The sequence below is a fragment of the Gopherus flavomarginatus genome, chromosome 2, assembly GCF_025201925.1.
Source record: "Gopherus flavomarginatus isolate rGopFla2 chromosome 2, rGopFla2.mat.asm, whole genome shotgun sequence".
Classification (NCBI taxonomy): domain Eukaryota; kingdom Metazoa; phylum Chordata; order Testudines; family Testudinidae; genus Gopherus; species Gopherus flavomarginatus.
The window spans coordinates 22,807,084-22,819,578 of NC_066618.1; the positions used below are offsets into that span (position 1 = coordinate 22,807,084).

The window sequence follows — 12,495 nt, forward strand, 5'->3', positions numbered from 1 at the left end:
ACATGCTATTTAATTAACACATTGATCTGTGTAATTTTGCCTATGCTTTCTATGAAAAGTATTAATATAATTGCAGTCCCATCAGACATCCAGGACCATTTTTTCAGAAGTGACGTGTATGAATGACAAATTCTTGGGACAAGCATGACGTTTCCATTTTGATTGATGCAGCTGGTATAGTTTACATTTATCAAACTGGGTTTTGTGCTGAACTTTATGATGTAGGTTATGCTCAGTGGTAATCACAGTTACTGTACCTCACATAGCATTGCATGAATCGCTGAGAACCAGAAACAGGATCTTATTAATTTTAAGTCAGAAGACATGCTAATATGTTAACATTAACTGAAAGTCCAGATAGCAGCAGAAAATGTGCATGACTCTCCAGGTGTTTAAGTATATCTCTGGTAGCACTTTGCAAGTATGAAATCCACTGCAGAGCTGTAGGGAAGGTCCTGCCATAGGTTAATATGTTAATGAAATTATTAATATTTGTGAAATACTCGGCCAGGTCAAATGGTCAGTCTTTCAAAGTTTTCAGAGTGAATAAATGAGTTTGAAACTCTTAATAAAAAATAAAAATGAGATCTAAAATTCACAGTATTCCATTCTTGTTTGTTTATACCATTTTTTCTGTGAGTAGAACTAATGGTGACTTAAGCTTAAGTTTATTTAAAACCTGTGAACGCAGTCTATCCAACTCCCATTCCTTCTCTCCTCCTTCATTCAATCTAACCTGTCATTCACACCTTCCTTTTCCTTCCTCATTCCATTCTCAACATTCATTACTTCCTCTCCACCACTCACACTCTCCTTCACTGTCCCTTTCACTTTCCCTTCTCTCACTTCCTCCTTCAGTGCCACACAATCTATCCTTCTCATTGTGTGCAGTGTGTGTGTGTGTGTGTGTTTGGGGGGAGACGGACAGCTGATGCAACGAGAAGCAGCTGAGGGAAGGGAGAAATGAAAAGCCCAAGTAGGAAAGAGAGAATGAAAGACATAAAAGGGAGTGGAGATAATGGGGTGACAGGAGGGAAAGGAGAGCAATAGGACAGGATAGTGGAAGGATTTTGACAACTTCTTTACCAGTGAGTACATTTCTCTTGCTGATTATATCCCTCTTCTCCCATTCTACTGGAAGAATCAAAAGTCAATAAAAGTAGCAAATAGTATCCCCAGCAAGGAGGCAAGCATATTCAAGAGGTGTCTTGGAGTACCTTGCACTAGAAATCTCTCTGTGGAGGCCTTGACGTGTACAGATAACAGTTGATGAATGTGTGAGGTTAAGACCATCTGGTGACTCTGCAGACTGTGAGGGTATAGCCTCTGTCCTGCAGTAGGAAATCTTCTGGTGCAGTGTCCTGTTACCAATACTGGTGTTAAGTCATATTAATACTAGATTATAGCCAGTTGCTTAAGGTGGTCTTAGAGATCACAACTATCTTTGGACCATAAAAGTACAAAGTCTCAGTTGTGAGGGAAATAGCCTAAAAGAGAGCTGGCTTGGTATAAACTAACTTTATCTTACATGGAATTTATTTTAACAAGATCTAAAATAACTCTCTTCTAGCTTAAAAGTTGCTATCAAGGCATAGGCACAGACACTTAAAAGTATTTATGTGTTGCTCCACTTAGCATTGCAAAGTGTGACCCCTAGAAGCCCTGATACCCAGAGGAATTTTCAGCCCCTAAGTTAGTGCCCAGGCTCCCCATATGATACATGGGGAGAGTCAGGTGCCTCAGGAAGGTATTTTCAGAAGCTGGTCCACTGAGTGGAGAGCTGCCTAAACTAGCCAGGCGTGAAATGCTGAGAAGGACAGACAGAGATGAAGGGCTTAGGTGCTCAAGCAGTTTGACCTGGTACACCTGAATGATAGGCCAGATAGGGATCATCCTCTGCTTGGGATCCTCAGGTGTGAACCTTCACCAGGAATTAGGCACCTAAGCCAGGTCAGCTGCAGCCCACACCCTAGCAGCTGAAACCATCTCTCTCTCTGTAACCCAGAACTAAACTAAACCACAGCCATTTTGGGTGTATTTAGTCACCACTGATTAAAAGCAGACCACCACATAGCTAGGAATAATTGTCAGGGTTCTCATAAGCCACGCCAAATTGCTGCGGTTGCAAATCGACGTAGCTTAGATCTACTTACCGCAGGGTCCACGCTATGTGACATTGACGGGAGATGCTCTCCCACTGACTCCTCTTACTCTTCTCGATCAGGTGGAGTACAGGAATCGATGGGAGAGCAATCGGCAGTTGATTTAGTGGGTCTTCACTAGACCCGCTAAATCGACCGCCAATGCATCAATTGCCACAGTGTTGATCCTCCAGTAAGTGTAGACAAGCCCTTATTTTAAGAAATGTTAAGAAGATGCATGAAGATATGAGTGGGCAAATGACAGTAGCTGTTCACTGGGCCATTGATTATATTCATGAGCATGTTAAGGTCTTCTACTGGAGGCCTGGTGCCATCTGGCATACTCTAGCCATTACCCTGAGGTAGCGGATGAGGCGAGGGCTGGGGTAATGTCTTCAGGGTTGCCTACTATGTATCAAACCCTTTTATATGTTTGGAGCCCACATTATCCATTGTTGCAACCACAAGTACTGTAAGAGAACTCCCAGTTTAAGAGAACTTTCCAAATTGATCAAGTGTCACCTTGTCTACCTCAATGATGATTAGCCCACATTACAGAGTCGGAGATGTGTGATGCCTCTGATTTGCTCAGAAGACCTCCAGGGAGATTCCAAAAGGTGGATCAGGCTAGACTGGCAATCTTAAGACCAAGGTGAATACAAAACACAGGGTGTTCTTCTTGGAATATACCACCACCAAGAAAGGCTGACACCCCTATCTTTCGAGGCTGGTCCTATGGAAAGAGGAGAAAAAGACAAGCATGGGCCACATGAGCCTGAGCAGCTTAAGTACTCAGCAGTGTGAAGTACTGATGTCATCACATCGCCCCTTAAACTGCAGTTTTAACACTAATTATATGAGTCCAACTACCATGCAAGCTGAAAAATTTGAACTCCTTTTTAAGCCTGAAGTATCTTTCTCTTTTACTCTTTTTATATTGAAAGGGTGGAAATGTCTTCCATTATAATTTTTCTCTTATTCTTTTGAGGTGTGGATGCTAGCAAACACATATGGGCATCCATAGAAGTTCATTGTGTGAAGGCATCAGTAATAACTCCCTAAATATAATTTTTATGTAAATTCTGCTTTTAAAATCACCTGTGCATCTCCCTGGTTTAGTAAAAAGTATCAGCAAAACCACACTGTACACTCAGAGGAAGTGAGACTTGATGCCCACTATTGTATCAAGTTATATAATTAGATTGGGAGAAGGAAACAGGATAGTCACTGGGCATCCGAGAACTTCAGGAGAAGTACTTTGAGGTCTGACATGTAAATTTGCTTTTGATTCTAAAACGTTCAACTAATTCAGTTGATTAACTTGCCATGAGCAAGATCCCATAATTAGTGTTTAGAAACTAAATGGACAACTGCCTCCTTAAATTCCCAGGTTAATATTTGTAAGAATTTTCCATATGCTGCATTAACTTCATTATTGGCTGTATTAATTTAATGACTCGAGCAATTGGTGATTCAGTTCAGGGTCATTGTTAAAGCTATTGATTTATTGACTAGATTCAAATGGTGACCTTGATCTGATAAATGTACTGTGTAATTCTTAAATTTGGTGAAAACTTATGTTAGTTAGTCTCATCAATATATGTTAGATTTTAAAGATTAACTTTTAATAAAACCCATCAAAAGAATATACAGAGCCAATTTTTTCTTTCAAATTAGCAACTTGGTTCAGAAACCTCAAGAATTTAGGCAAATTAGCTGAATTATTTGATAGCCAAGTGGCTCTTTTGCCAAATTGTACGCTTTGGTTCTCACATAGTCTTTCTCAATGTTTGAGTCCTGTCCAAATAGAACTTCATATCTCTCTCGTTGTAAAGAGCAAAGTTTGTGTTCAAGTGGTTTAGGTTGAAAATGGGAGGAAGCAATGCCTAATTAATAAGGAAATCTGTGATCATCATCTGTTGCAGGTTTCAAATATTGAAAATTGGTAGCTAGTAGCCAGGGCCCTAGCTCGTAACAGGGGAGAACACTTTTCTTAAGCTGTATGTACGCAAACCTTGCTTCCAGGCCATGGTGAAGCATTGGTCCCTAGGCAGAGCTTGTCTGTTCAAAGGGGAATGGGCCATCTCTGTACCACTGATAGGACTAGGAGGTCAAAAAAATAAGGTGTCTAAAGAACATCCACAGTGTTTGATGTGACACTACAAAGAATCTTGGGTAACAGAGGAATGATGAAGATGGAAAACAGATATCCAAACTCCTTCAGGCAAAGAGGGCCTGAGTGTCCCTGAAGGTGAACCAGGCCACTCTGCAAACAGGAGATGAAAAGGAACAATTACTAGTGAAAACTTCTCTTTCCCCTTGAGTCATGGGGTACCAAATAAAGCAACCCTTCTCGTGTTTACTGCTTGAGACAAATGACTGTAAGGGGGCTCAAGAACATAGGCATCACCATGAATTCCAAGTTGCTCCTGTTGGTTGATATATGCCACTGCACAATCCCAGTCTGATAGTTATGACTGTCATTAACATGAAGACTGTCCCCTGCTCTGCAGAGCTCCCAAAGACCACTGGCCTTGATTAGTATATTGTCTAAAAACTTTTTTACCATATAGTCATATATGTTATATTACCAAGCAAAACTGAGACTCTGAGCAAGCACTCTTCTGGAATCTAATAGACTTCTTACCATTAAGCTATCCCCACATCCTCTAAACCAGGGGTGGGCAAACTATGGCCTGTGGGCCGCTTCCAGCCCATCAAATGTTTTTATCCAGCCCTCTAGCTCCTGCTGGGGAGTGGGGCTGGGGGCTTGCCCCAGTCTGCCAGGCCAGTGCTCCCCTGCCCCAGACTCACAATTCTACCATCTTCCAGCACGCGCAGAGCCACACACACTGCGCAGGTGTGACTTCACCATGTTGTTTCTGGGATCAGAACCGCATCCCTACGCAGTAGTTCCTCCCACCCTCCACAAACACGGCAACATGCCCAATCTCTTCCCGATCTCCTCTGACCCAACTCTTGAGAGCCTTGAAACTGCCCAGGGGCCACACCCATCCCAGCTAGGGTGCCTCTGCCCATGGCAGTGCCTGGTATGGCCACCTTGGTGTCACTGCTGGGGGGGCCCCTAGGAGTTCCCGATACCGTCCCTGTAGAGCCTGCCCCATCACACCCTTGAGTCCCCCCTCCTCCCACATTGGTAACATCCCTTATAGCCCCATAGAGTCCTCCTCTCCCACTGGACATTCATGGCCCACCATACAATTTCCATACCCAGATGCGGCCCTCAGGCCAAAAAGTTTGCCCACCCCAACTCTAAACAGTGGATGGAGTTCTCTCTTTCCAGGTGGATCTCTACAACTTTTTCTCAGGCTACCAGAATTACTATAGATAATTTGTTCAATATTGGAAAAAAATGTAAGATACTATACATGCCTTTTAGATTGTTGCCTTTTACCAATAAGCCCATCACTGGACCAAAGTATGAACTCACTCACTTTATTTCCAAAGACATGCCTTTTTAAAACAAATATCTCTGCTTTATTATTGAGAGAACAGCTTCCATTGACAGAGAGAGCAGAGAATGGAGAAGATGAAAAATATTACTAAAAACGTTTGTATGTAATATTTTTAGAAAAGGATAATTTAGATATCTACAATATTAAAACTTACCACTGACATCTTCATTTAAGAACAGTCCTAAGTGAAACTAGAGAACTATTTTCTAATGTGCTGGCTTTATTTGTGGGTTCTAGTTACCAAGAGTTACATGAACATATTTAAAAAACCTTATAAAACTTCAAGTACTTGTTTAAAGTAATGCTGCAAACTTCTACATAACATTATTGCATAAGAAAAATTACGTTTAAAATCATACTACTATAAAACTGTTAAACTTTACAGAAAACCTCAACAATTGCTTCGTCTCACCCACTTTTATTGTTAGAAAATGTTGCATATCTTCCATTTATCTGAGTGTTTTTATTATAGCCATTGCTTAATCTACAAAAGACTAATTTTAAAAGTTAATCAAGAAACATTGACCTAGGAGAAAATAATTTCTTCAAATTGTGATATTACCTCAGTCTTCCCAGCTTGGATCAATAAAATATAGTTAACCAGTAGTAGAAAAAAGAACTGGCACAATAAACTGAAAGATTATCACTTATGATCACTGTAAAATAGAATGCTAGTAGTTGCTAGGCATTTAGTTTAGGTCTTAAACCAACCATAGACTACAGCTGACAGCTTTGATACACATGATTAATTGATGTAATTGAATGTGACAGAGTGCTGCATTTTATAATATCTCAAGCTTTTAAATGGAACACTGAATTATATACCTTAAATTTAGGAACAGTATTTCAACCAACTTAATAACCAGTGTTCACAATAGCATTTGGAAATACAGTCCAATGCTACTGCTCTATTATCTGCACCTCAGTGGTAATATCCTTTAGAGACCATTTGTCTATTATTCCCTTCTTCTCTGGAAGACAATTTTCTGCAGAGTAAATGCTAGCTAAGCATTGAGACTTTGGTAAAGGAACTCTTTTTACCTGTGACAGCCACAAGGAATTCTCTAGTTGAACTTTGGTGCACCCACCATTTTTTCTCTTCCTGAGCAACACCACAGCAAAACTTGACATCACATGAGCAATATAATGAGGAGAGAATATACATGGCACCAATTCAAACAACTGCATTCTCTGCAGAGATTAGGCCAGATGGATGGGATAGTGTGAATGGTCAGATATCTCTGTCACCTACAGATCACCAAGGATTGCTAGTCACCCATTTATTTCTACATCTGCATGTCTGACGTTGACTGGCATCATCACAGCACAACCATAGGGGAGTATAGATGGGTTAGGGATGAAACTATGTGATTTTTTTGCATCAGTCTTCACCACAGTTGGGCAGATATCTCACCCAGACCTGTTCTTATCTGGTAATAAAGAGGTGCAGATAATAGAGCAGTAGCATTGGACTGTATTTTCAAATGCTATTGTGAACACTGGTTATTAAGTTGGCAACCTTTCAGAAGTGGTGTGCCGAGTCTTAATTTATTTACTCTAATTTAAGGTTTCACGTGCCAGTAATTCATTTTAATGTTTTTAGAAGATGTCTTTCCATGAGTCTATAATATATAACTAAACTATTGTTGTATGTAAAGTAAATAAGGTTTTTAAAATGTTTAAGAAGCTTCATTTAAAATTAAATTAAAATGCAGAGCCCTCCGGACCGATGGCCGGGACCTGGGCAGTGTGAGTGCCACTGAAAATCAGCATGCGTGCCATAGGTTGCCTAACCCTACTCTAACCATTAGAGATCAAGATAAAACAATGTGCAGGCATGTTATCCTCTATTTGCCTACTGTGAGGTTCTTACACCTTCCTCTGAAGCAGCGAGTACTAACCATCATCAGACAGGATACTCAACTAAATGGACCTTGGGTCTATTGCAATATGGCAGCATCACTGTTCCTAACTATTGGTATTTAAACCTGTCCTAATTGTCCCATGCTAACCTGGTGAGATATATTGTTATGTTATTGCTATAATGTCATTCTCAGAGATACTGCTTTTGGAGCTGTACTTCCAGGCAGTAATGTAGCTAGACATTCGTAGACACATTTGTTGATGTGTTGTTGCCTCTCTTCAGTATACTCAAAACCTCCCATAGATGACATGTCATCATACACAGTATGGTCTGTAGCACAGAATGAGCCAGGGACACTCAACATTGGGTTAATAAAACAATGGGTAGCGGGGAGGGGAAGAGGTGGATGCCTTCAAAACAGGATTTAAGGGGGGCTTAAGTATTGCATGCACCTACTATGTGCCCTGTGAGCAGTGGATGGCATTTCATTCACAAAGAGGAAATTATACCTCTAAAGTAGGAGTGGCATTAATACATTCATCAAGATGAGAATAGATTCTGGAAGGTTTGCAAAAAAGTCAGAATATTTTTGGTATGTGGTTAAAAATACTTTTATTAAAATCTCTTCTCAGCAGTGTGCATCTCCACTCACAGCATCTTTCCAGAAAGTGAAGACTAACTGAAACATAAAATGTGTTTGAATTTTGACAACTTCTCTCCTTCAGCAAATAGTTTTGAGAGTCAGCATGAATTGAGGAGACTGATAATGCAGGGTCTAGAACCTACAAACTCCTGTGTGCTAATCCCAGTTCTGCACTAATAAACTGTGTGGCTTTGGGCAAATCATGTAACCTCTCTCTTTCAATTTTCTAAGTAAAACTAGATACTACTTACCTCTCTCCATCCCTCCTAGGAGTGCTGTGTTGATTACAGTAGCCAATGTATATACCACACAACTCTGCAAATGGAAAGCGCTAGTATTTTCAAGTCTGCAAGATACTGTAGTTAGCCTCCTTGCAAGGGCCTGCAGGAAAGGGAACTGCAACACACTGACTTTCATATGAATTGTTTATTGAATAAATACATGCAGCATAATGTAGAATTACATGAGCAAAAAAGGCAATCTGTACAAAATAGATCACGCTTTGTTCTCGTTTCAACTCTCACCAGTTGCTGCACCTCTGCTAAAGAAAGGATTCCAAACAAAAGATTCATCTCTTTTAATCCAAGTGACACACAGTGATTTGTTTTTGGATTATGCCAGCTCTGAATTTAAAAGTGCTGGTCTTCTTCCCAGTGAAGCGCAGCATTTCTAAAAACCGTTTCCATATCACAGAACATAAATGTTGGTAAACACAGCTAACAAAGCTCATTTTTTATTTGAAACATATTTTAAACACCTTTATATGTTCATATTCTAAGGCACAGGATAAACAAACAAACTACATGGAAAGCTAATCACCTGACATTCAAGCCATGACTTACTAACGAGATACGTTTTTTGGACCAAAAGGAAAAATAAGCATCCTCGCTTTTTTCTCTTCCCAAATAAAAGAACAAGCCAAGACTAATAGTTACTATGACACACAGTTTTTTTCCCCACTACTGAGGGCAGAAAAAGACATGCTTACTTGGACTGAATTGTTCTGATCCATTTTTTACGCAAGGCCAGATTTTCAAAAAGCACCCAGCGGTGACTATTGAGAACAAACAGGAGCTGTTGGGCGCTCAGTTATTTTGAAAATGTGGCCTCTTCATTTTAGGTACCTAAGTGGAGCTGGGCTATCTTGAAAATCTAGGCCTGATGGTGAGTGCTGAGCCATTTTGAAAATCTGTGCTATAAATTCTACATTCGTTTTCTCCTCCATTTTGTGTTACTACCTCTTGTCTTTACCACAAACACCGCCTTTTCCTCCTCGGGAGTAAAGAAGGAAAAACATGCCGTTATTTGTGATCCAGCATCAAGACTAACTTCTTCCTCAAGTCAGCACTTAAAGTTGAACCACAGTATGGGGCTGAAAATTTAGCCTTTAGATAGGGATTGAACTCCCTGATGTCACTGGTCATGGTGTTAACCACAGCTGTCAACTACATTTACACTAAGAATCCTTCCTTCTAGAAGCTGAACTGAGGCAAAAGGCAATGCCACTGAGCTAGACCTCCTTTACTTACATCAGCTCTTACTTTCTGCATCTTCATTTGCATTTACATCCATTCTCTCTCTGTTCCTCCTCCCTACAGTGTAAAGGGATGAATGATTATTCCATAAGGCAAGTTATATTTCATAATATATTCCATTGTGTGTGTAGATAATGAGTGTGTGTACATATTTATACATACCCATTAATACACAGAGTGGAACCTTTAGTGAACTTGAACAAGAGGCAGACCTGTTACATGAAGTGGAAAATTCTCCAGTTTTCTTATGGTTTATAGGGCTCTCTGCACAGCTCAATCCTGCAGTCTAAATGCTTGCAAAACTCCCAGTGTGAGTTTTGTCTGCTGAAGCTGTTCTGTGAAATAAAATGACCTCACTATAAAAGAGTTCCACTGTATATATGAGTATGTGTGTAATAGATAAATAGTGTGAAAACACAGATTGACATAAACTAAAATGGGCCGATGCTTAAGTTTGATGGAAACAACAGGCTACATCTACGGTAGGCACTTTGGTATATTTAGTTAACATAGGTATATTCCACATCTAGAATTAAGGTTCTGTTAGTAATTATATTATAAAGCTATTTTTTCAGGAGTTTATTCTGCCTTAAAAATTCTTTCTTGGCTAAGACTCAATTCTAGACTCTTAACTAAATAATACACTTCTGTTGTCTAATTGCATATTTACCCATGATCATGAGGCTAATGGCTCTGAAAGAGCTGCACTGGTTTCTTGTGTTCATAATGAACATTTTATAACAGTCTGAGAAAGCTTTCAAAAAGGAAAACAAATTGGATATAAAAACAGTCCTCCTGTGATTCATAGCAGGAAGGTTGTAGGGGTGTGTCCTCAACTTTCAATTGTCTACTTTCTTGCTGGTGTGTGTTATCTACATTGTTGTGGGCCCTGGCAGAAAAATACAGCAATGTTTCAAAAGAACCTACATGACACAGGGGTAGTATTGGGGGTGCATTTTGCCTCATGGAACATTAGGCAGCAATGAAGCAATTACGGAAAGAGTGTCAACTCTGGATTTCATAGTGTTTTTTTTCCAGTTTGTGCTCCACTTTAATATTATACATATTCCATATAATAAAAAGACTACTGTGTCTATTTAATGAGCCTGAATTATAAGATGCTTCATATACCTTATCTGTCAATGTAATGACAATACAATTGTTAGGACAGTCCAAGAGCGGGTATTTAGGAGACCTGGTTTCTAATATGGAAGGTTACTGTCCTCACCATTCTTTCAGAAGATCATAAGTACGGTGCTATAAATTATGGGAATAAATTACACCAATAAGAAATAAGTCAATCTGCATAATAAAATATTGTACGGTTTGTAAGTCTTCATTCCTGCATCATATGAAACCCCAGATTTATATGCTGTGATTCATGGACCATGACAATCCTTTCTTCATATAATGTTTCTAGAATTCTCAACATATTTATTATATTCTCTAGAATGACTTTCCAATAATACATTTCTATATAAATATTAAAATATTAATGCTTTGTACGTTTTCTTTTACTAGCCTTACAGGGCCAGAAACGCACTGTCAAATCTTAATAATGTCTTTCAATTAAAAAAAAAATCCACAAAATTAATAATTTTAAGACCATTTTGCTACAAGGGCAATACAAGATTTGTCCAAAGAATTTAACATGCATTTAGAAGAAAATATCTATCTTTGATCTGTTTTCTTCTGACTTCAAACCAGGATGAAAAAATTATAAAAAAAAATAGTATATATTTACATGGTACAGTGTACCTCGGTGATATACAAAACAAGGCAGGAAAACAGCAGAACAGCATCTTTTCACTTTCTAATAGGTACAACTGCCATAAAGTTCAATTTAAACACAAGAGGTTACTCTACCATACCATTGCACATTACAGTAACATGAAAAGTAGTTCAGCAAATTAAAATACAAAGTTTAACAATAAGATTGGCTAAACCTACATATAATGTCCAAGTGTTATAAAACCATTGGGGTGTGTTTAATAAGTAAATAAATGAAGCTATAAAAATAATATTGATACATCTGTGAGAACAATGCTTTTAAAATATATAAAGGTTGGCAAAAGTATGCTAGGGGGAACTCCTGGTGTCTAACGGCGCCTAGGTTACAACATGTGGCTTTGTACCATCTTCTGTTAAGTCATACCTGAAAAGGGACAGAGCAAAGGGGAATTATTATTTAAAGTAGAGTTATGTTATTGTAAAACCAACAAAACATTATCATACTCACCACTGGGTCCAGCCTTTGGTAAGTTCTTCAGATGCCAGAGGTATCAATAACTGTGAGAGGGATGTTAAATAGACAATCAATGCACTGGGTGCATATTTAAGTCTAAACTTCTCTTTAAATGGTCAGAGTTTGACACTGGGCTGCACTGAAAGCAACACTGCCAGCAGAGAGCATTTTACACACATGCTGGCATGTTTATTTGCTACCAGTTGATTTCTAGAGGAGGTTTAAGTTGTTGATTTTGATCTATAAAGTAGTTTTGGTCCAGGTCACTTGAAGGATCAACTTTTGCTCCTGTGATATCACGGCAGCTCTGACTGGCTGATGTGCTCATGCTAAAAGCCCCCTAGTTTAAATGGGAGGAAGCTGGCAGCAGAGCATTCATTGTGAATGAACCTCAGGTCTGGAATCCCTTACTCAGTCCATCAGAGCCCGGACCTGGTGACTTCTAGGACTGTAAGTCTTGCCTATTTTTCCCCAAAACCTTTCCTAGGCATGGTGGAGATTAAAGAGGTTTTGCAGGATGGTGAACTAGGTTGACAGACTAACTTTTTAAGGGGTAAAGAAGGTCTTTGACAGAGGTTCTCTTTACGTCTT

General features: G+C 39.3%; 1 protein-coding gene across 3 annotated transcripts in view; it reads right to left on the minus strand.

Annotated features, from left to right (window-relative positions):
- Window positions 1-8,531: 8,531 nt before the first annotated feature.
- Window positions 8,532-12,495, minus strand: part of ESYT2 (extended synaptotagmin 2) — a 145,086-nt gene continuing 141,122 nt past the window's right edge. For all 3 annotated transcript variants that reach the window (XM_050942231.1, XM_050942232.1, XM_050942234.1), the window contains 2 exons: window positions 11,899-11,948; window positions 8,532-11,814 (listed from right to left, as the gene is read on the minus strand). In XM_050942231.1, the coding sequence (XP_050798188.1) occupies window positions 11,769-11,814; window positions 11,899-11,948 (96 nt within the window). In that variant the 3' untranslated portion in view covers window positions 8,532-11,768. The remainder of the gene's footprint in view (window positions 11,815-11,898; window positions 11,949-12,495) is intronic.